Here is a 25,215-nt window from a genome sequence, read left to right on the forward strand (position 1 = left end):
GGCAAACTCTTAACATAACTTTGGCTACTCTTGTTTTAAATAAATAAGTAAATAAATATCTGAGACCATTGTTTCATCCAATAACCTTACAGGAAAAGCATCCACCATATTGCTGTCTGCTTCTCCCCCCCAAAAAAGCAGCTTGAAATGTCTAAAGTACAAGCTGTTTTCTTGGTATAAATTAAATATGCCTTATTAAGAATGAATATTAGAAAATAAAGAGAGCTTGAGTACTGTGACAGGAATGACCTGTACCCCAACTGGGTACACCCCCCAGACAATCCTTCCTTCTCCATGGCCGCCAGGAACACGAAACTTCAACCGTCAGGCAGGACTAGTGTCGAAGACAGGAGGAAACATAGCTCTTCGGGAACTCTTCGGCAATACAGTGCTTTACCACCCTGACAAAGGCAGCACCGAGGCCCACCTTAACAACAAGACAGGACACATACTGAGGTAAAACAGGAACTAACTTTATTAGGAAAACAATCACCACCAGCCTCCAAGAAGTTCCTTCAGAAGTGGAACAGCAACTTATTTTGGTAAGATATTGAATTTAACCCTTGAGTGCCATATGTATACCATATGACAAAGTGTACTAGCATTAAACGAAAAAACGTCTGATCCCTGTTAACAAGCAGATCTGTCTCTATGACAACCCAGGCACCTCCCCTCACTGTAAGCCCCCTCCCCCCAGTTTTTTCCCCTGTAATTTTTTTAAAGAACAAAAAATACATATATTGATATAAAGTAGCAGGCTGGTGATGAATATACTGGGCATGGGCTTAGGCTGGCAGAAGATGTGTTTCACCAACACAACTCCTCCAAGCATAGAAGCTTGGGGGCAGGGAAACAGGTATTTAGCAGAATCCCCCCATGTTCTTTCAAGGGGCACTAAACAAAAATTGAATGGGGACACTCAGCTATCATATGCATGAAGTTTGTACCATGGCTGGGGTGTCCCTTAAATTCTTGTAAATGAGCAGTCTGGTACTCCATACAACACCACCAATGAACAATGCATATTAACCTGCTTTAAGTACTTTAATATGCATTCTTTACAATTAAAATATATAAGGGACCAGAACTACAATGCACCACATCCTCTGCTGTCCATATTACACTTCAGGTTTGGCTGAGGACCTACATGTTCAGGGAGTCTCTTTAAACCAACTGGAACTCTTGCTTCAGATGTGTTCAGCCAACCTCATTTATTAAAGGTGACACTCCACTATCACATGCACTGAACGTAATAAACTTCACATATATCTTAAACAGATAATCACCTTGGTTTAATGGTTTTATAAGATTGTATATGTTCAATATGAAGTTCCTATTAGATAACAGAAAATGTGATGTACCTAATGACCTGCTTGTTAAATTATTAATTAACTAGGTCAAATAAGAAAATATTCTTAAACCTGACTTGAAGCAAAGGGCAACTCCACCCAGGATCATAGTGTTTGAATGTCAGTGACACATCAAAGAATGCATAGAAAGTGAGTGCAAACTAGCCCAAAAGGATCGTTTTAGAGACAGACGTGTTAACCATATTATGTTGATCCAAGTTGGTTTGCTTACAAAATCTTTATATGGGCTTATATTAGTGGCTAATTTTACACTAAAAACAATGTATTACTAAACTGCTGTACCTCTTCCGTTCTATCTCACTGCCGATTCAACGTAGAGATATTGCTAGCCTTCAGGGAGCTATTGAGAGGTTTGTTTGGCAGGGCCGAAGGAGCAGGTTCGCTAAATCCACTCTATACAGATTAAAGAAGGCTGGAGGGCTATCTACCCCCCTCCTCTATGAATACTATGTTGCGGCCCAGTTGGCGATGCTTTTGTCTCTATCTGTGCGCCCCTCTCCTGCCCGTTGGGTTCAATTAGAATCGGATGTCTCCTCCGGGCTGAATCTACGTTGGCTTATGTGGCACCATACACTGGATAAACACAGGGTCTCCAGTAGCCCTACCCTTCTTCACTCACTCTCTCTCTGGCATCAAGTTCGCCACAAGTACCGACTCACGGCTGATAGTTCTCGACTAACATCATTATTTCAGAACCGGGACTTCCCTGCGGGCCTTCAGGCGCGCCCGTTCCAGTGGTGGGTTGACAAGGGACTGGTCACAGTGGGAGACCTGCTCCTGAATAATCGACCCTACTCCTTTCAACGACTGACTTCGTTGCACGGTATCCCTGCTGCTGAACTTTTTCGATACCGCCAAATTTCTCATTTCCTCAATCTTTTTCTTAAACGCTACCCTGACCATGTATCCACGTTTTACGAGCTGGCGAGCAGCCGCCCTCACAAATCCAGATTTCCGATCTCTACAGCCATATTTTGGGGGTCAAATATCCATCACCGCCTTCATTTGAATGTCGCTGGGAGTCCGACCTGGATCAGCATCTCGACCCCTCTGATTGGGGGGAAATCTATGAGAATGTATGGAAGGTCACAGCTTGCACCCTAGTGCAGGAAAACTGCTTTAAGGTATTGTCTCGCTGGCACCTTACTCCTTCCAGACTGCATCATATGTTCCCGACGCATTCTCCCCTCTGTTTTCGCGGATGCAACGCGACTGGGGCTCCGCTGCACATTTGGTGGACTTGCCCCAAGATCACGCCTCTGTGGTCTCATTTCTTCAGTCTGCTGAGTGATGCCCTCGGGGAGCCTCTCCATCCAGAGCCTTGGTCGGCTCTTCTCTGCAGATGTTACCCTTCTGACACTTTGACGAAGCCAGCCCATCGTCTCATATTCCGAGTCTGTACAGCGGTCCGCCTCGCCATTGCCCAAGTGTGGAAATCGGGGACTCCTGAAATTCCTGCTGTGGAAGCAAAAATTTGGCACATGCTGAAGATGGAAAAAATCACGGCATAAGTCACATCTTTTTCTTCTCACTTGGGAGCCGTGGCTGGAGAAGTTCGGAATGCCCTCTGCGGCCATTTCCTGGATCTGATGATGTGGTCCTCTACGGTGGACGTTTTCTGTTCGGTTAGCTGAGTCCTTGAGGTGTTATCACTACGTCTGGTCCCTCCCCCCCCCCCTCCTCCTTTTCCTCCTCCCTTCTTTATTATGTCTTTTTCTCGTCTTCTGACCCTACTCTCTTTTCCTCTATCTTTCTTTCTGTTGCTATTTTCCACTGATTTCTACAGCCCTGTCTCAGGTCTTCCTGTCTCGACACTCAATGAGCATTCCACATGCCTTTATGGCCATCCTCCCGCAGGCACCACCACCCGTGCCTGTTGACGTGAGGTGGCCCACTGTTTATGCCGGGCTCATTTGTGTACATCCTCTATTGTGCTGAGATTGTTTGAACTGCTCTGTTCTGTGTTCTGTATTCGGTATGTTTTGTCTGTATTTCGGTATGTTTTGTCTGTATTTGCTTTCCTCTGGAAATCATCTTTTCTTTTGACAAAATAAAAACTACTTTTCAAAAAAAAAACCAAAAAAAAAACAATGTATTACTTTTTTTCTAGTCTCCCGAATTAATTATCTATATCATTCATAGTTGCCCACATGTGTATGACAGCTAACAGGCTCTTCTGTGTCTTTGAGGCATAAAGATTTGAGATTAATTCTACAGGTTTCCAGAAAGTTCTTATCAGTGATAAAACATTTGGTTAATCCATCATGAAATATCGTCACACACTAAAAATGGTCTAGTTTTTTGTCCACCATTCTTTAACAAATATCTACTAGCATTCTTTGAAAAGTCTGAACATTTTTTTTAGGATCAAAATTGGTTCCCCATGACCCGCCATTTTTAGAGTTTCATATGAACGGCTAAAACAATAACCTGCATTTAATTTCAAAGAAAAAAGTGCAACGAAAAGCCTGCCGGATTGGGACATAAATTAGACCATTGAGAAATAGTCTAGTAAATCAAGATAAGTTTTAGTGTCACATTTAGGTAATTATTTCCCAGAAGCTACAATTAGGTGTACAGTGTACTAGGGAATACATAAGGATTTGATTTATAACCTTGTGGGACAGATTGTGGAGATCGTGTTTTCTAATCTTGAGCTGCTTCCTTTGTGTACCCTGATCATCTAATCCTTTTTCTGGAATTATCACAGAAACAACTGATTTAAGATAGTTTTATTACTTTGCAAGTTTCTGCTTATAAGGCCAAGGTCACAAATGACTCGATATAAGAACTTTCCATTTACCTTTTTTCCTAAATTATTTAGATGTGTTGAATGTGTTTTTGCATAGTCAATTTTAGTTGACTTACTGTCCCTTTTGCACACCAGTTCAACAAAGTGAAAATGGACTAGTACACATGATTGGACAGCTTAGACTGAACTGATTTTATGGAATACCTAGCTAAATCCATGGGATTTTGCTGTTTTAACTATGCTTTTGTATGACCAGCTCAGCTTGTTGAGTAAAAGCTCACTGTTGGCTGGTCCTTTAGGGATCTTCAATGTTTAACCTGCAACAGTGAGTATGCCCCCATATACCACCCAGTCAATTATATTTAATTTTTTCTTCCCCCTATTGCATGGTAAGCCCAAGACCATGGAACCTTATAATTTCAATAAAATAAATACCAATTGATCTTTCTACTTATAAAAGATTGTAAGATCGTTTGAGCAGGGCCCTCCTCACCTCTTGTCTCTAAGTCAATTTGTTATGTTACATATTACTTATGTCCTGTCTACCCATTGTACAGCGCTACAGAATTTGATTGCGCTATATAAAACAATAAAAAATAATAATGATGTTGAGTTGTGTGTTGAGTTGTCACATGGTACCTGCAGGCACCATTAGTGGCATTAAGAAACCCAACCTCCAATTACAGGTATGTAACTAAAGAAAGGCTAAAGTCCTAGAGAGTTTACTGAAAGAGATTATACGTTACAGAGAAATTGGTGCTTGGAACCACACATAATAGAATAACTGTTATTGAGCCGTTGTAAACATAGTAACATCATTTTTGGTGCCCAAAGTGTAACATGTTTGTTAAGTGGGTCTGGTGCGTAATTAAAAACATGACAGGACCATTAACTTGCCTTTGCAGTCACCTTGCGATTTCCTAAAGGAGAACACCAGGATATGATTTCATATACTGGCACTCCACTTTAGTAGCTTGTGAGGTGGCCACTTGGAATCTTATATAGCCAGGCCTCGATTTGCCATCTGACAAAGTGGGCAAATGCTTGGAGGTCCCATGGCTGATGCCGCTGCACACATACCTTAACTGGCATTTATACTGCAGGTCTGGTCCCTTAGAGTGTGACAGCCACACACTGTGACAGTGTAAGAGTGTAGTGTGTGGTTACGTGTGTCCAGCAGGCAGCTGCACATACGTTAGATATTCGCTACTAGCCTTAGAGTGCAAGGGCCGGTTTTATCCACAGTCTGGTCCTGTATATAGCCACAGTGATTTTAGGGTGCAGTGCCTTAGAAAATTATTGCCTTGCGTCATTAGAACAGGACCTGCGTCTTATGGATCTCAAGGATGATGTCTTGGTTCAGCTCCAAGTCCAGTTAATAAATTAAATATTAACTTAAAGGAATGTTTTAGTGAATGAAAAATGATTTGCCAATACCTCACTACACATTCTGTCAAGATTTGTGGACCCTACTTTATTACGCTGATGAAAAAACTGTAAAAGTTGTATGATATGAAATGTAAAATATAAATACACTACTGTACGAAAGTGTCAGGTCATTTAGGAGTTTTCATGGGAAATAGGAAATATATTGCTCTGCAAAAGGGTTTTCTAATGATCAATTAGCCTTTTCAGATTTTCAAAAGTCTGTGGGTAGGATTTCGAAGCAGTTTAATTAAACTTGATTTGCTATATGTAATGCATTATACATTTACAAAAATAATACAGTAAGCAATACATACCTCAATTTTGTTATTTCCCCAGAAATTACCTCTTTGGAGTATCAGTATTTGGAGGTTATGTGTTGCCTGTCTTTATTCTACATCTAAATTATAACCTATTTATATAATATGTAGTGTAAAAATCACCTATTTTGACCTGCAAGGGTTAAAACACTCCTGCTTGCATTCTCATTGCCTACTTCTCACATGTGGCGTATATAAAATGGTTATTAGTCATTGGTGAAGGAATAATTTATGATATGTTTTTCTATCCTGGAGGTCAGTGTGAGCCTGATAATTTGCCCAAATGCCCCCTGAGACACTGGCATTGGTGTAAAAATCCCGAGACTCAATAAAAATCTTTCCTTGCGGGACAAGAAGAGTCTCATCATTACAACTGTGCACACTAGTATAGGCCTAGTGACCTTTAGCCTTTTTTTTTTTTTTTTTTTTTAATTCTAAATTTAATTTTTACTTGGCCTTGTGCTTTAGTGTCACCTGACCTTTGTAGAACTCTTTGTAAGATAAGGCAGAGTTGGTTTCTTATATTTTATTTTTATACATTATATATAGTGTTTGCTTGAAAGAAGTGCTGGCAGGAAGGGCAAGGGGGAACTGCACCATGGGGCAGCAATTTTATGATTTTGGGCCATTACTGCCAGCCTTTTTTTTTTTCTTGCAATTCCACATGTAGCCACTAGGCTGGTTTATTTTGCTTATCTGCTGGGTTTTGAAGACAATATCCTTAATTGTGCTTGTGCTTATTATTATTGTGATTGCGTTATACTTTCACTGTCATTTGTACATTGTAGATTGGTAGTTTATGTACTTTTTTCTGTTGTTTAGCTCTGTCTGGACCTGCACATAGGTCAAGGACTTTCTTATTTTTCATGTCTCCTTTCTCGATGTGTTAGATTATTGCAGAAGAAAAATTTTTATTTTTACTTGAGCCAAGATTTCTGGATCTTTTTATCCTTTTAAGGCTTGCACTGTGCTTAAGCACTATTGATGACGCAAGAAATCAGTTATGTTTTTACTTGAAGTCTGTAAGTCATCAATGGATATAAATAAAAATGTGAATTCCGTGTTCCACTTTAAATATTAATATTATTATTTTTATATATTCTCACCTGGATAACAAAACATTAATTGCACTCTTCAGTATGTTAATGTCAAATTATGATGCATTATTTTATTATTTGATGGAACAGTGCTGTTAAAATCAGATGTGGGGCAAATGGAAGTGAAATCTAAGGTCTACCACTCAACAACTTACCTAATCTAACCAATTGACTGAGGTATCTGAGCTGTTACTGAGAAAACCCGGCAAAAATCACCTCATAACTTTCTCATTACCTATGATAATTCATTGTTGACTTCATATGAAGTTTTCTGCACTTTGGGTTCCTACCCAGACTAGTTTCTCGACTATTATCCCTGCTTACTGAAGTCATTCAAACGTTGTCCTCTAAAGTAAATTAATACAATCATTATGTGGAGTTTTAAATATGAAAGAGACTCCGCTCCAGGATTGTATGGGTTCAAAGCAAAAACTTAAGGGCTCAGACTGATACACCTGGCAGATGAAGGTCATGAAATCGTGCACTGCACTCCACCGTAGGGCCATCCCATGTGCAATAGGAAGTGCTCCCTGACTCGGGCACCAGGAAGCTGATTGATTTGTGTATACTGTATATAATTTTTTATAAACTTTAATCTTTGGCTTTTGGTCAATTGTGTAGGTTGTCACCTCCATATCTTTTCTATTAGTATTACTTTTTCTTTGTACAAGAGCTAGAATGGATACCCAACAGCATTATATAGTTATATAGTGGGATTGGGTTCATTAATGTGTGGCTGAAGGCGTCATTTACCTGTGAGCAATGTGTGTTTCCCTGAGAGTGATCATGTTAAATGTGGTGTAGTAGTCAGAATGAGATTGCCTCAGCGGGGCTGTGTCTGTTTGGTATAGAGGGGAATTGCCATAGCAGTGGGTTAATACGATCTCTCAAGAGAATTGACTTTCCTCTCAAGATGCCAAGATGGTATGTAGTATTATTATTAATATATTTTCTTTTTAAGGAAATAGCACGTCATCTACGACCCAGGACCCTCCGTGCTCGTTTTGGAAAAAATAAAATAAAAAATGCAGTTCACTGCACTGATTTGCCGGAGGATTCAGTATTAGAGGTAATATAATTTACTTTTTATCTTTTCATGCATTTATGATCCATATAACTATATACAGTATGTATATAATGTGTGTGTGTGTATATATATATATATATATATTTATACGTGTGTGTGTAATTACTGTATGTAGAAAAAAACAAAACATAATACCATTCTACATTATGTATGTATAAATGCATGTTCAGTATAAATGTGGCCTTGTGTTGCATTTTAGATGTGCAGAACAGTTACAGATATCATAACTAAAAGTAATTATAGTGCATCCTATCGAGTGCAATTTGTGGACTCTGGAGGCTCCAGTACCTACACTTAGTGCAACACTATCGCAGTATTTAGCTACAAATACAGCAAAGACCAGCAGAAAATAATCATCCGCAGGGGTCAGGCTGCTTACCTGTGCGTTGGTCACACGGTTTGCAAGCAGTGTCTCTTGTACTAGCCAAGAGAAGCAGGAACCCAGCAGAGTCATGTGAATGCAGGTCACATGACTCTGCTCCGTTCCTTCTTCCCCTGGGGGTGGGCCAAGAGAAGTTGTTCACACAGACAGAAGCAACAGGCCCCCTGCAGAAGTTTGCGAGTTAGAGATCTGCAGTTCAGGTAAGGGGGTGGGGTAGGATTTATGAGCAAGTATGCGTGATTAAGGGAATGAATGAGTATCTGTGAATGATTAGTATCTGAATGAATGAGTATATAAATGAGTGAATTAATGTTTGTGAATGAGTGTGTGATAGCATGGGTGTGTAAGTGTGTGTGGGGAGATAGCATGGCAAAGTGAGACTGTAATTATTGGGTTTTTTTGTCCAGTTTTGGTGTGTTAACCACACTTTTGTTAAATGTAAGTAACACACCAAAATTCAATAGCAATATTAATAAATATATATGATTGCCTGGGCATGATAGGAGTGGGATTGCTGTTAACAACCAGTACATGCTAGAACCTGGGTATGATAGTAGTGTGATTGCTGTTAACGATCATATATATATTAATATTGTTATTGATTTTTTTTTGTCCAATTTTGGTGTGTTACTTTTTTGGGGGGGTCATTTTCGGTTTCAGTTTCGGCCAAGTGAATCCTGAATTTTCGTTTTTGGTCCAGAATTTTCATTTAGGTGCAACCCTATAGTGTGCAATCGTATAGAGGGTTAAGAAGGCATTTCTGGAGCCAGAGTGGCATTAAGGGGGTTAAAAGGCATTTCACAGAGCACTCTGCCTCCAGAAATGCCTTATGCCCCCCATTTAACACTCCCCCCTCCCAACTTTCCGGTGCTTCTGACTTCCCTGTCATGTAGCCGGGGCAGCGTGTAGATCCCACGCACTTACGCTGCAGCCGGAAGGAGACGTGGCTAGCAGCGGGGGGTTGTCTGTGTCCATCGCGCAGACCTTCCCCGACTGTCAGAGATCAGAGTTGCCCGCACCGGTGCGGGGAACTCTGATCTCTGACAGCCGGGAAAGGTCTGCGCGATGGACTCAGACAACCCCCGCTGCTAGCCACACCTCCTTCCTGCTGCAGCGGAAGTTGTCTACGTGAATCCCGTAGACATCTACACGCTGCCCCAACTACACACCGGGGACTCAGAAGTACCGGTAAGTGGGGCGGGGGGGGGGAGACAGGAGGATCCAGGTCCCCTGTAGCTGCGGGGGATCTGGATCTTAGTCGTCTCATAGTCAGACCTATTTGAGGTCTGATTATAAGACGACCCCGATTATAAGACGAGGGGTATTTTTCAGAGCATTTGCTCTGAAAAAAAACCTCGTCTTATAATCGAGCAAATATGGTACACATGAATGGCTCCTTTTCTGGATTTTCTTCCTTTAGCAAACTCTTTTCCCCTGTTTTCAGCGTTTTTTTTCCACCTCACTTCTGACATGTTTTACTCACTTTTTTCTATTGTTTTCTCTTTTTTCTTCTACTTTGCCTGCCTTTTACATTTTTCATCCTTTTTAACTGGTATTCTGCCCTAAGGCACGAGGTGGATCACATGCCCGGATTAAGGCTGCCTGGGACTCGGGACTCCATTGCGGGACTGTCCCAGGCAATCTTAATCCGGGACAATGCAATGAGAATTCTGAGTGAAGAAGGTCTCCGCCAATCAGGAGAGACTTCTCAACTACTCCTGATAGGCAGATTCCCTCCTTCACATTAAGCTCAGTGTAAACTGCAGCCAGTATGTGTGTGACTGTGTTTGCCTGTTTGTGTGTGTGTAATGTCTGGTAATAGAGGGGTTAATTCTTTGAATCTGGTAATAGATTGGTTAATTCTTTGAATCCACTCATGTCTGGTAATAGAGGGGTAATTATCTGAATCTGCTCATGTCTGGTAATAGCGAAGTTAATTATCTAAATATGCTGATGTCTGGTAATAGAGAGGTTAATTATCTGAAACTGCTCATGTCTGGTAATGATTTTACGGACATTATAAGTATATTATTAAATCTGAAATCAACATGGTTCCCAAGGCTTCCTAATAATTTTTATGATATAAAATGCATTTCCTATGTGTATGTGGATCAGTGGGCATGTGATATATATATATATATATATATATATATATATATATATATATATATATATATATATATATATATAGCAGAATGTATTCACCCTATAACTCAACACACTCATTGTGTATGTATGTGTATATACACACACACACACCACCACAGCTCAAATGTTTGGGGTCATTTAGTGGTTTTCATGGAAAACGAAGAACTTTCTAGCTGTGTAACATACCGTATTGGCCCGAATATAGGCCGCACTTTTCCCCCCCACTTTAAGTCTTTAAAGTGGGGGTGCGGCCTATATTGGGGGTCTAGCGCCCGATGCCCGGGACATGCAGTTCCGGGCGCCGGGCAGGGTTAGGATACAGATCCCCTGCAGCGGTGCAGGGGACCTGCATCCTACTCTGATACGCTCAGACAGCCTCCCCTGCCAGCACTTCCCACAGGGGGAGTGCCGGCACGGGAGGTTGTCTAAGCGCATCGTGCAGACGTTCACTGGCTGCGGCGATGCGCGTGTAAACAACCTCCGCTGCTGGCACGTCTGCACGATGTGCTTTAACAATCTCCCTTGGCGGGAATTCCTATGAGGAGAGATTGTTAAAGCACATCGTGCAGATGTGCCGTCAGCGGAGGTTGTTTACGCGCATCGCCGCAGCCGGTGAACGTCCGCATGATGCGTTTTACCTCTGCCCCCCAAGACTTACCAGAGCAGACTCCCGGGTGTCTTGCGGGGCCGGCGGGGGACATCTACGCAATACACGTATACAACTACCGGAAGATGTATACACGTATTGCCGTAGATGTCCCCCACTGGCCCCACAAAACACACCTGGGAGTCTGCTCTGGTAAGTCGGGGGGGGGGGACACAGAGTGGCAGCATATCTCGGGGGGGGGGACAGAGTGGCAGCATATCTCGGGGTGGGACAGAGTGGCAGCATATCTCGGGGGGGGCAGAGTGGCAGCATATCTCGGGGGGGGAGGACAGAGTGGCAGCATATCTCGGCGGGGGACAGTGGCAGCATATCTCGGGGGGGGGCAGAGTGGCAGCATATCTCGGAGGGGAGGACAGAGTGGCAGCATATCTCGGGGTGGGGGGGACAGAGTGGCAGCATATCTTGGGGGTGGGGGGGACAGAGTGGCAGCATATCTATTACAAAACTTTTAGGGTGCGGCCTATATTCGGGTGCAGCCTATATCCAAGCCAATACGGTAACTGCAAATTATCAATTAGCCTTTTCAATTTAAACTTGGATTCACTAACACTACGTGCCATTGGAACACAGGACTGATGGTTGCTGATAAAGAGCCTCTGTACACCTGTGAAGAAGATTAAAAACCAGTTCCAGCTACAATAGTCATTAAAACATTAACAATTTCTACACTGTATTTCTGATCCAATTTATGTTGTTTTAAAAAATAGTTTTTCTTTCAAAAGCGAGGAACTGTCCAAAGTGATCCTAAACATTTGAATGGTAGTATATATATACATGTACACACACACACACATATATATATATATTTATATGTATATACATTTACACACAAATACACATATATATATACGCAAAGTACCGTATTTGCTCAATTATAAGACAAGGTTTTTTCAGAGCAAATGCTCTGAAAAATAACCATCATCTTCTAATCAAGGTCGTCTTTTAATCAGGTCTGACTATAAGACTAAGATCCAGATCCCCCCGCAGCGCTGCAGGGGACCTGGATCCTCCTCTCTGGCAGCCGGTGGAGGTCTGTGCGATGTGCGCAGACAACTCCCGCTGCTGCCGGGGCTTCTATGACGGCGCAACTGTGTCACATGACCTTCCGGAAGTGCCGGCAGCAGAGGTTGTAAGAGTAATGCCTAAGTTCAGGCCTGTGACAGTACCCCTCAAATAAAGATCATTTTTCCTCAACCCACCGTTACAAGAACTGACAATTTGCAAATCCCAAGAACTGAAATGTAATACTTATTTCAATCCTTAAACGCTGTTACATGGGTGTAAGGGTTTTTGGTAAAATAACAGATCTGCTTTTACATACAGTGCTTTAAAAGAGGAATGATCTTTGAAAGATCGGTAAATGCATCAATTGCCAGGACATGAAGGGGAAGATCAACCATTAATTAATTTCCTTCTATGTGTTTAGAGACTGTGGATGTTTGATTGGTTGACCTAAACCACATCTGGTATTAACCATATTTGAAAATGCATGCTTTGTGATTAAACCCCCTCATTAGTTGGCTATATTGATTTTGGATTCAACTCTACAACTGCGAAAAAAAAAAAGCCACACTAATCAATAGAAAATAGTAATCTAAAAACAAATAGAAAACATCTAAGTGATTCAAAGTGGTGCACATCAACTTAAAACAAATTTTTTTACATGTATGCTCCAAATCGTTAAAAAAAAAAAAAAAAAAAAAAAAAAAAAAGCTAAATACCCAAGATACCTAAAAAGAAATGTTACACGCATAAACTGAAATAAACACCCTAGCTACTTGCAGATGGGCAAAGCACACAACCTTAACACACTAAGCTTTTGTGGCCACAGCCTGCACAAACAAATGTTTGTTTTATCTTATTGGACATGCGATGGTTTTGTGTGGAATTGGGCACATGCTTTGCTGTGCTTAATATACATTTGCGTTTGAGCAGTTGACCAATTTGGTTGGGATTTTTGCTCCAGGAGCTGAATTGCTTACCGAGAATATGCTTTTAGCAGGCAATCTAAGGACACAAAGAGGTAATTGAATTGGGCACTAGATCAATTTATGCAAACGTGAAGAAGTGGACTGGACGGGTTATTAAAACATTAAAAGCGCCCACGAGGTTAGCATTGTATTACCTTTCCCCATGGAATTTATTTTTTACCATTCTTTGCATGAAAACCCATTCACTGTTGAGCTATTGTAAGCCCACATGAGCAGGTCCCGACTTCTCCTTCTGTACTTACTGTCTTAATATCTGTTGGCGTGTCAAGTTTGTAGATTTTTTTTTTTTTTGTTAAACAATTCTAGATGACCCAGCAACATAAACCATTTTGGGGTTCCAGGGAGATTAACACAATCTTATAATATAGTAAATTTTAATATTCAGAGTATTTGCAGATACAGTAATCCAGGAGCTGCTGAGAAAAATGCTTTTTTATCGTATTTTAAATCCGATATTAAATCTGGCTGGTTGGAAATGCTCAAAAACATGGTTCATAATGGTGTCCTGAGAATGTCCCATAAAGATTTTATTTTGTTTTAGTATTACTGAATGTATTTTTTCCTTTTAATCTCAGCACATCCTCTGTTGGGTTTGTGACACACTAGGATGGTTTTGAGTGGCAATCGTAATCCATGTTTTATCTCCCCCCCGATCTCTTAGGTACAATATTTTTTCAAAATTTTGGACAGCTAAAGATCCACAGAAGAAGAAAGACACAAACCAATGACTTGGTTTATTAATTTTATTTGTCTGATGTTCCAACTTGACTGATAGAACAAGAGCACTGTACTCCTGGCAAATGTTACAGATGTTCGAACAATGTGCGCACAGTAGACATTAATACATCCTATGGGATACTGCATTGCCTTTTCTAAAAGTTGTTTAAAATAAAGATTTATTTTTCAACATGTGACTTTGGTTTATTTCATACATTACTTTTTCTTGAAGAAAAATAAAAATTGTACAACTGCATAAATATAAAATTCTTCCACCATGAAAATGGTTAAAACATTTGTAAAGACACAGCACCAAACTGTGATGCTTCCTGAACAAAACGAAAAAAAAAAAAAAAAGAAACTATATATATATAGAACGCAACACAATAGCCCTATTCCTCGCAATAGTCAGTCGGACCCAAGCCTTTCACACCTTCATACTATTAAGGGGGAGGGAGGATTTTTGAAAGAAGCATTAAATAAAATGGAGGGGGGGGGGGCACAGCAAAACCCATCACCGCTTGCATTAAAGTGAAGCTTTAATAAGAATAATAAAAAAATTAAGGTAAAGAAACCCCTCCCCTTTCATCCAAATAAAAATTAAAAGCATTAAAAAAAAAGGGCTTCATGGAGTGCTATTAACCCAGGATGAGAGCATATGCATTTGAAACACAAAGGGTTAAATGATTTTGCCGATTGGCCACATCCACCCACCTCTCACTTCTGTTTCACGTTGCAACATGAGAAGAAAAAAAACAAAAATGTGCCAGTATTATTCCCATTACAGAGTATTTACAACCCGAACTGCAAAGATGCTCACAAAGAAGGAAAATACAACAAAACATGGCTTGGCAGAAATTGCAAAATGTGTGGTACATGTGTTATGTTTACAAAGTACACACAGAAAAAAAAAATAGAATACAACAGTAGCAACAGTTTGGGGCCAGGCACACTGCTTGAAACTACATTTTGATTATGGAATCATACATTTAAAGCAAAATGGGCATGTCCCAAGGTTCAAGTCATTCAATTTTTTCTTTATCATTTACAGTAGAATAAATATTTGTTGCTATTGCTACACTTGATTTTACATTCTAACCTAGTAAATGCCGAAAGCTAGTGTAAAGCATATATATATATACTTAGTGTAGGTCCCATACATGACAGTTTGTTCAAGACTAGAAGGGTTTGTTTTTTTTTTTCGTTTTTTTAAATATTTTAATTGGGTTTTACACAGATTGTGCTATGATCAGCTACTCTTTATGTCAAACTTAATATCAAAACGTCCCTGGAAACGGTCTTTGTCGCTATACTTTATATTTTCACCGTATGCCGTGCACTCGATGCGAACTTCCTCGTCCAAGGAAATGTTAGTGAATTGCACAGCAATGAGGGGCTGGCGGTAGTCGGGTTGGAGCAGCTTTCCATAGTAAGGATAGTATTGCAGGGGAAATCCCGCTTCCCCGTTCATTCCAAAGTAAGCAATCGATTTGATATTGGGCACATCTGCCTCTCTCTGCAATGTAAAGTGTGTGTCAGTACAGTCAGGGTAACTGCATTGTTCATACACAAATTGTAAAGAAAGCCAGTTACATACAAAATCTAATATGGCCTAATGCAAGAGCGTGCCGTGGGAGATCGTCATGTCATATTGCTCAAATTCAGCCCACAAAAGATCACACCCTAATCTCACTTGGACAAGCGTTACAATTCATTTTGCATCTGGGCAGAGTTAACTTTCAACAGAAATACCCGATACACACATTCTGCACACCCTTCAAGCGCCTATTATGTTAAAGCCTTTTCATCTGTTCAACTACAAGCTATATTAGCAGCAGCATAACCATGGAACTCTGGCAAGTGTCCATTAGGCCACCTAATGCTATGTGGGCCACAGCAAAGAAAATCTGCTAACGGATGAAATGAATACGGCCTCATAGCTCAAATCCCGAGAGGCGGTGTACGTAAGCGCAGACAAGCAGGGGTAGGGCTGTGACTCATTGTGCTTCTCGTGTTTAGAGGACATCTAAAGACAGTAGTGACAGCATGTACCCTACGCAGGACCAAAGGAAGTGTGGTGTTTGGGAGATGAAGAAATAGAGAAGTTGGGAAGAAGCAGTGAAATGTCATGTGACGGGAACACGTGGGACAGTTTCTGGTTAGGAGAGACTTTGAGATTCGAGACAAAACCATAGATGTGTATTAACTGCCAAGAAAGCTTCCTACTTACTATATGAATCTATATGGAGGCCTGATACCCAAACTCTTTCCTCTGCGGGGCCCAACCCAACAAGTATTACTGTTCTGGATAGTTCTATTTTACAAAATGAAAGCACACCTGTATTGTCTGTATTAGAGCTTTTCCTTAACCAATAACCCAATTTACTTTATACGGAGCTGTTCTTTTCAAGTCATATACCTCGGACATCTTACCTTGCCTTGGCAGTGAATTGGAATGGTGAATGGGTTGAAAGAAGCAATATCTGCTGGTAGGCTGCTGTTGTCTACAGGAGGCTGCAAAAGATTATTAATATTGTAAAATATATATCCAAAAGATAGAGGGACAAATGCAGGTTTGGGATGCCACTCAAATATCATACACCCTCACGCTAAGTGGCATTATCTTTATGTGAAGGTGGTTGAGGATATCAAAATATATCACCTTTGGCTTGAAGCCTACAATCCTGTTCAATTTAACAATCACGCACGGCTTCCCATCTTTGAATCCATAAGTTGGGTCATTCTGGCCAGAACAGTCCCCAAGCCAGACACGGTCAAACACACATGATTTCCTCTGTTCATGAGTCTTCAGAGTTCCCCTGTCATAGTAGGTACCAGGCACCTCTAAACAAAATAAAGAGAAAAAAAAAAAAATTTAGCTTGGATATGTTGGTAATATCGTGCTCATATTACATTTAACGGAAATTCATTCGTAATGGGAAACTTCCATACAAACAGCAGTATATAATCCCTTAAGAAACAGATGATAGAGGCAAAGATCAATCATAAACTTTGCCATCGTATATGTTCAGGAGGTGGACAGAGTTCAGCCAACCTTTATTTTGTGATGGGTAGGCAAGTCTTCCAGACACACAAGATGTGCTTGATGTCACAGAGGGATCTCACAAACCACTAACAGGTTAGTTACTTATGTAACCCACGTCAGAATTAAGTACTTGAAGGAAACAAGTTATTGGCGCAGAATTACCACCATAGATCATCTTGGTTCCAATGGCTTTTTTTTTTCCTTCTTAAAATATACACACACACACTTATATTTAAATATACATTGTACAGCCCAGTGATAGATTTAGCCTAAAAATTTCGACAAAGGCTCCAATGAGTGGGAACATCTTAAAAACAATACTGTCATAAGTTTAGTTTTCACTCACTTGAACAATCTTCAAAGACTTTTGGATCACGCTGTAAGCTTTCATTGTATTTTGCCAAAAAGTTCTCGATGCTTTTCACATACTCCTCATACGATGCAGGGTCGTTCAGTGTAAAGGAGATCTCAGTCTTAAATGCCTTAGGTACCTGTGTCAATCCTTTTAACGAGAGAACAGAGGGGCATTGCCACCGAATAAGAACTTGCATTACGTGTAGCACCGCAGAATATTTACTATTTAATAGATTTCTTCTTTAATAACACATTATCTGTATTTTCAATGCAAACATTTTCTGATAACATAATCACTTTGATTATTATGACTAACAACCTTACAATGAATCGGAAATCAATATTGTAAGTTCAAATCCCTAGTACGTAGTACTATGGCCTAGAATTTCTCCATTTATTAAAAGATTTTTTTTTGTTTTTGGGTGCATCCATCTGCTCAGCGTTACCGCAAGATAATTATGCTGCAATTGTTCTTTTCTTATTTTTTTGGAAAGAGGAAGCAGATTGATCTGGCAATTCACTAGCACACAAATAGATTATTGCTCAAGCAGCTGTAAGGTCAGTCAGATATTAAAATTATAAAAATGAGAAAAAACTCCCAGTATTCCAAGTTTGTTTTTTAAATTGCTAGTTGGAAAAAATGTTTTACCCTAAAAATAGACCGAACAGGACGATGAGATCTTTAACGGAGGATTAGTGACTAATTGGTTTAGTAGTATGTAGTAACAATAAACCTATTAGTACTAAAAGATTTTCATTTTGGCATTAAAAAAGACTCTTACAATGTTTAAAATACACAAAAAAGTTAAAATAAATAGCATTTAAAAAAAATGAAATTAAATAACTATGTGACTGAGCGGGGGTGCAGCTGTATTGTAAGATACCACTGCTTATGTTGCACACTTATCAGTACAGTCAGTGAAATACAAACATAACCTTATTTTTTGGCAAATGTCTTGCCTTGTGCATTTGTTTGCATGTCTTCAACTTAAAATGAAAGAGCTTACGACACCTTTCTTCCTAACATTTATAGTAAACATAGCTAACATGGTAACAAACCACTATATACCCCCATTTAGCAGCTCTGTATTTGTAGAATTTGATAATTTCCGCTCTTGGTTCTTGTTACCTGCTGTTGCTATGTCAGCCATGCTTCTACGGCAAAAGCCATGGCTTTTATTATTATTTGGCCAAACGGATCATCTGCATTGAAGTGCCTATAGATGCTGGAGCAGGATCCTTGCTTGCAATACTCTGATTGTACAATATAAAGGCAAATGTCTGGGAATAGGATCAGACACACCACCGCTGACCGGGAATGTTACCTACAGCTGTGTATTTACCATTCATAAGACCATCGTTTGGGAGGGATTTATTGACCTTGGCTAGGGAGACAATTTACAGCCTTCACCCCAGAGACCACACGTTCTAAAACATAGTACTTCACGGTGACCGACACTAACAAATCCACAGTGGTTTCTCAAAGGATAGCCTTATTTATTTCAAAATTGTGGATAATCTAATAGAGAATTCCTAATATCATATTAAAAAGTAAGGGGCTAATGAAGAGCTTCCATTGTGCTTAATACTAAGAGGCCTGGAGCTTACAGTTGATATACCTTATTGTATTGATTTGTGTGTGTGTGTGCGCGTCACTATGTAGCCACAGAGTTGATTGAACTTACAATCGGGCAGATTTGAATAGTCATGTTTTCCCGACAGACCGAGGAACAGGAACACCACCCTTTCAAAACAATAATATAACGAACGAACAGGATGGGTGGAATGTTTAAGACTATAAAACCTACATCCCTCATAACCGTAAAAATATTGAACCCTTTGAGAATTCAGACCCCCGAGGGCAACGTCCCACATTTAGGTAAATAATATGACACCAATACATTTTGAAAAAGGTACATTACAGATTTGTTAAATCTCCAATTCATTCATGAATTTATTCATTTTTACCTGGTGGTGCCACACGATCTTGATACTTTGGTTCATATTCACTGATCGTTAAAAGTAGCACTTGAACGGTCCCAATAAATATACCAGCTAAACAGCCATAGAAGACAAAGTAGAATAGCAAGATTTTAACTGCAAAACAAAAACAGAGAACACGTTACACATGCTTCGCTTACAATCGTTCTTTCATATAAATACACACACACACGCTTGTTTTGTAGACAGGTAATGTCTACAACATAAACAAAGCTTAACATACGGAGCAATCCCCATGGAAACCAAAATATATAGAGTTGACATTTCGGATGCTAAAATGGCAACTATGGTGGCATTTGTAACTTCCTCCCCCTAGAACAACGAGGGTCATTTTCAGATTAGAGTCACAGAAAACTCAATTTGGGGCATAAACCGCTTTACAATCCAGGCATTTGAATCACTTCCAGCTTAACCTTGTTTGGCGAACACCGAGAATGCCCAGAGTGGGTGAGTTAATTAAAAAGAGATCAGAGCGCAATCAGAAGCTAAAGTACAACGAGGCCTGGTGACTCGGTTCACGTACGGGAAAGAGTTAACGCTGGTATCCAGGCAGCAATGAGCAAGTGTCAGTGACGTCAGGAGAGATTTGGAAATTTTTTCCACAGCCCTACCATAGGAGAGAAAAGACGCAGCGTTTTTTCTTTTTTTTTTGTTGTGTGTGCAGGTCTTTAGACACTGCGCATTCAAACATTGTGGACGCATTTCTACTGTATGGGGAGCGGGGCAAACCGCATTGTGCAAAACACATGCGCGACATGAGATATGGCAGTGAGTCATCTTCTCCGGCACTCTGCTTCTTACACGTTTAACCTTGCGTGTAAGCTGATATCGATAAGGAGATCCCAAAGTCTGTTAATGAAACGATTGCCTTTCATCTGGCAATCAGGAAACATTCAGAAGGAATCCTGGCACAAGCATCGCATTTGTATTCTTGGTCGGTTGCCATCAAATTGTAGGTTGTGCAAGTAGAGCGCCCCCCACAGTTGGTAAACACAGAGAATTATAAACCTGTATCGATTACGCCCACGCAACACACCACCTTCACACTTGCAAGGTTAACTGCTTGAACACCAGATCCCCCAAGTAAAGGGTTAATACAGGTCAGAGGTGAAAAATGACTAGCTATCAGTTACGCGGGATTAAGGGTCAGGTCCGTCTAAACGATGGTGTGAAATTCCGAGAATATAAAATGGTCAATAAACAGGAAACACCAAGACTGCGCTTGTTAGACGGTACACACGCCATAGTCTCCAGGCCCCGTGAATCGATTCAGAAGCACCCATGTCTAGCTTTAATGTATGATTAATCCTTTTTGGATGAAAGATTTCATTTTTCTGAACTGGTGGGGGCTCACAACGTGTGGAATTTACACACGCGCTTGTATTACACACAAAATACCATTAGAATTTCCCTAAACAATAAAAGGGCATCTGGAAGATTTAGCAAAACGAAAAACAGATTTTGTTTTTTTAAACAAAATTTGAATAAGGTTTTTATAACAACAACTGTGCATGAATTACATAGAGAAAGGCAAAGCCTACTGCAGCTGTTGCTGGACTTTGAAATGGCAGCTCTATTGTGCACCTTTGAGGCCTAACTCAAATTACAGCCTGTTGCTAGGATACGACCTTTCAAGGACCTGTTCCTTCCTGACTATTCTTCTGCCTCCGGCTAGGTGTACCTCACACACCTGAAAATGCATTCAAATTGTTCCCATTCTCGAGTGCCCACATCCACATCGCCCACTGCAACACACTGCTGAGCACCCGGCGCACAAGCCAAGGAAGCAGCCATGCACCCAGCCAGTCACCTTGACTAACCTTGAGCAGTGATGCATTATTAACTCCATACCTACTTCATCTCGGTGACCCCTGACTGGAGTCCCCTACACCTCCTAATACCACCCAGGACATCTAGGTACCCAAACAAGCACATATCTTGAAGGTTTCTAGAAAAACAGCCTTGGAGTGCCCACTGCCCCCCCCCCTCCTCCCCACACAGTCTAATACTCGCGTCTGCGTATTTTCCATGGCAAGGCAACAACTGCAACCCCCCCCCCCGTGTTAGCTGTGTAGTGGGTGACGATGACAGAGACACACAGAGAGGGGGCTTTCCCCTCCCTCTATTCTCAGCGCGTATAGATTGGCTACATAGGCGTCCTTCAAAATGACCTTTTCCGAAAAAGAAAAAAAAAGGGTATGTAATCATACACTTATAAAAAAAAAAAAGGAGAGTAAAAAGGGAGTGTGTGTGTTTGAGTGAGTGACGGGGGGGGGGGGGAAGCAAAACAAATAATAAAATAGTCTAACGCAACCATAACACACTCCCATTAACCGCTTGGATGCTGGGAAGGCGAGCTTACGAATTCATTCGGCGCCGAGAGAGTTAATGCATATATATTATATATTAAGTCTCGTCTGCCACAAGCACCTGGCACACATCTAAAGGGCATTCTCCCGATGTAAACAGACACTGCCACCCACAAGAGGCTATCTTAACCCATTGAGTGCCAGTTGTGCTAACAAGCTCTTTCGGCACCAAAGGGGTTAAGCCCAGATCAGGGGGAAAAAATAAAAAGACACATATATAAGGCCAGCTACTTACACCAACTGCCACCCGTTCTTCCCAAAAACTCCTTCTTCTCGGAATTCCAGATGAATTTCTTCCAGCCTCCGCCGTTTTCTTTCGCTTTATCTCTGGCCATATTTCCTTCCTTCTTTCCTTAAGCTGCCTTTTTTTTCACTGGATTTGGATCGCTTTGAAAGAAATGCCCAAGTCTCCTCTGACTGACGCCTTCTTCTGGTTCTTTTCTTGGCAGATGTTGTGGCTTTTTTTTTTTTTCTTCAATTAACAAGAACAAAAATAATCGACGTTATTTCTGCTTTTTCGTAAGAATTGTGCTTCCTTCTCCTTTTGTTGTATATTTTGTGCTGTTTCAAGGCTGAACGTGGGGGGATCAGTTGGTGTGTGTGGGGTGGGTGCCAGTCGCTGGTGGGTAATACATACAGTAAAGGGGATGAGAGGGCAGCGGTTGTATGGGAGGCGATTTCAATGCCTGTATAGATCACGGGAGATATTTGGACCCGGCGAGGACCAACCTTACGCCCAACCTCTGAATTTATCTACCTTCTTTCCCGGCTAGGTCACGCCCACCAGAACCAAAGGACCAATAGGCGGAGGAAGACGCACACTCTCGCCTGGGGGTGGGAGAGGGGCGGAGCAAACAGTACTCCCTCTTCCAAGGACGGGGAGGCTGCTGACTTAAGGGTGCTGGAGACTTCGTAACTACCTCAGCTGGAAATATACCTTCTATAAAGCCTAAGGGTGGTGCAAAGTACAGAGGGGGCCGCAATCCAAGGTACATTGTGTAATAAAAGCACTGGTCCAGAACAGCCTGCGGTTTAAACGGCACCTTGGCCTTCTCTCGGTTCCAAGGTGCACTTTGCTATTCGTGTTCTCGGTGATGCTCGATACTGCTGTATCCCCCGACAATGTCAGGGAGTGTTCCAGCGAATCGAATGTTCCAGACAGAATCTTAAAGGGCATAAAAAACACACTGCAGCACGGCACGACCTCATGCATAATCCCGCCGTACGCCCTGTCAGAAGTCTCCTTGTGGCATTAAAAGCCCCCCGTAGACCTTGGTGTCTGGAAGGTACAACGTCAGCTGTCTGGTCCTGATGAGCAGGACCCTTTCAATGCCTTAAGAGTAAAACATTCCACCCGCCCCTGGCAATACAGACTAGTGAATGGGATTTCTAGTTCAGCAGACCGGTTCCTTGAGTCGTGATAGAAGCATTTGAGTCGTGACAGATGCAGAGGCCGATCGGAGGCACGCTGCTGTCGTGGTGTCCTTTAACAAGGACAGGCAGGGAAGGAGGGTATTTGATGGATGGATCAGTGATATGATGGCTGGTAGGGGAGATCATATATATATATAATATATATATATACACACACACACACGATGCATCTCTATGGGCAACAGCCGGTGATTACACTAAGTGCCTCTATGCCCCCTATTACGTACACTCATCACCTACTGTACAAATACAGGCAGTCAGGTACGTTTCCACGGACAACGCCCATAACCCCACTGCCTCAAGCAAATGTACAAGCCGTTATTTCATCACAGCCCGATAATCCCTTACAGGTGTATTGTTCTGGAAAGGGAGAAAAGGCTGCTCGATTAACCATTAAACATACACAAGGCTTTCCAAGCTTGCTCGGTTAGATATACATGCACGCGATCCACGGCTGCCCATCCACCGCGAGTTTCGACCGGTAACGGGTTGATTTCTTCACCTATTTGCCCTTGAAGAACTTTTCAAGCGTTTCCCTCCCCGTCCTCACATCACGTGACACCCGGAGAGAGCCATCAAGCGTTAAACTTTAATGCAGAGAACCGCCCATAGTTAAGGGTTTTTTTTTTTTTCTTTTTCTGTTGCAGCTCCTGGTTTGTACTTTAGCAAAGGGTTAATCTGCACACTGGATGGGCCTGCATGTAACGGGGAGCAGATGCCTCAGTGTACGTAAACACAGCTAGAATCTTAATAGAGAGTGGGGAGTGCACCTAAACGCTGCAGAAACCACCCCCCTATACAATGGATTCGTTAGACTGTCAGCTCCAAGGGGCAGGGACCTCATTTCCATACATTGAGCTGACCCTGAGATGCTTGAAACATTAACCCTTTCATGGGCCATCATGGAGATTCTCGTCATCGTATGTGTTAAGCAAGTATATATAATACGGATGCTTGTGGAAACCTTGATTTGTCAATATTTAATGGAATCACCTGCATTCAAGCAGCGATATCAACCATAACATACCGGTAGCAAAAGCACCAAATGTTATATGTAATCACAGCAGTGTAGAATAGGAAGGCGTCAGCTCCAGACCGTGTGACCCTGAGAATCTGCCCTCTCACCCTTTGACCCTGATATTGGGACAGAAACCCTAAAGGTTGCCAGGAATGCTCATTTCCTAATGCATTCATATCTATTGCCCATTAAAAGGACTTATTGAGAGTACTTCTTTTATTATACTGTACACTGTAAAGCGCTAAGTAAATCTTTTTGCACCCAATAAATACATATATACTGAGGGCCATGACCAGTAGATGGGCAGCCAGCCCCATTAAATGGGAGCACATAAAATACACCAAGCGGCATTCTGTAAAGGCTATTGCCGTATGTATTGTGGCTATGTGATGGCAGCAGGGCCGGAGTGGCGATCGTGACCAGTCCAGGAGCCGCTTGATGACATAGGTGCAGTCGTTAGCGCTGGAGCAGCAGATCAGGTGAGCATGGGGCTCTGAAGACCAGCAGCCCACCGGACATTGCCCCAGTGTGCCAGGTGGCCAGTTGAGGACTGGATGGCAGCATTGCTCTCAGTACTGAACTATGAGCAGGATGTGTGGACCTTGATTAATTTTATCTTCTGGTGAAACAACCTCTTCGCTGCTTTTCAGCGGTCCCCTCCCCGAGCAATGGTCCTTAGTCTATAGCAGGTGTATGAGAGGGGGAGGGAGGAAAGGGAGGATTTATTATTAACCACTTTGTACAAGGTCACAAGCACATTCGGTTCAAAGGCATTTCTTCCCCTGCCATAGGTGTCTCGTTTATTGCTAGATAAGGAGTTCATATCCCCGCTGCTGTGATAAAAATACAGATCCTTGTTAGTTCCATAGTAGACAGTAAATGAGTTCATATGATACATCAATGAAATCGGAGACTGTTGTGTCAAGAGATGCCAGAATGTTGGTTTTTTTTTTGGCAGCATATATACAATCGATTGTTTGTTAGAACTGGAACATACAAGGAACATTTTCTATATGGGAAGCACTTTCTCATATAGA

The 25,215-nt window shown here is 41.4% G+C and overlaps 2 protein-coding genes across 2 annotated transcripts in view; one reads left to right on the forward strand and one right to left on the reverse strand.

Moving 5' to 3' along the window:
• LOC149298298 (nucleoside diphosphate kinase 7-like) overlaps positions 1-13,933 on the forward strand; it is a 49,392-nt gene extending 35,459 nt beyond the window's left edge. The window contains exons 10-11 of the mRNA XM_089487482.1: positions 7,926-8,033; positions 13,901-13,933. Of these exons, the coding sequence (XP_089343608.1) occupies positions 7,926-8,033; positions 13,901-13,933 (141 nt within the window). The remainder of the gene's footprint in view (positions 1-7,925; positions 8,034-13,900) is intronic.
• Positions 13,934-15,205: 1,272 nt separating this feature from the next.
• LOC149298299 (sodium/potassium-transporting ATPase subunit beta-1-like) lies at positions 15,206-22,092 on the reverse strand. Its single transcript, XM_089487540.1, has 6 exons — positions 21,962-22,092; positions 19,325-19,453; positions 17,349-17,504; positions 16,619-16,800; positions 16,390-16,470; positions 15,206-15,472 (listed from the first exon to the last, which is right to left on the reverse strand). Exons 1-6 carry the CDS (start codon positions 22,059-22,061, stop codon positions 15,206-15,208), a joined length of 915 nt encoding a protein of 304 aa, XP_089343666.1. The 5' UTR covers positions 22,062-22,092.
• Between the last annotated feature and the right edge of the window lie 3,123 nt (positions 22,093-25,215).

Source organism: Sceloporus occidentalis, unplaced genomic scaffold (assembly GCF_023333645.1).
Source record: "Sceloporus occidentalis isolate IW3139 unplaced genomic scaffold, rSceOcc1.0.p SCAF_33, whole genome shotgun sequence".
NCBI classification, from domain to species: Eukaryota; Metazoa; Chordata; class Lepidosauria; order Squamata; family Phrynosomatidae; genus Sceloporus; species Sceloporus occidentalis.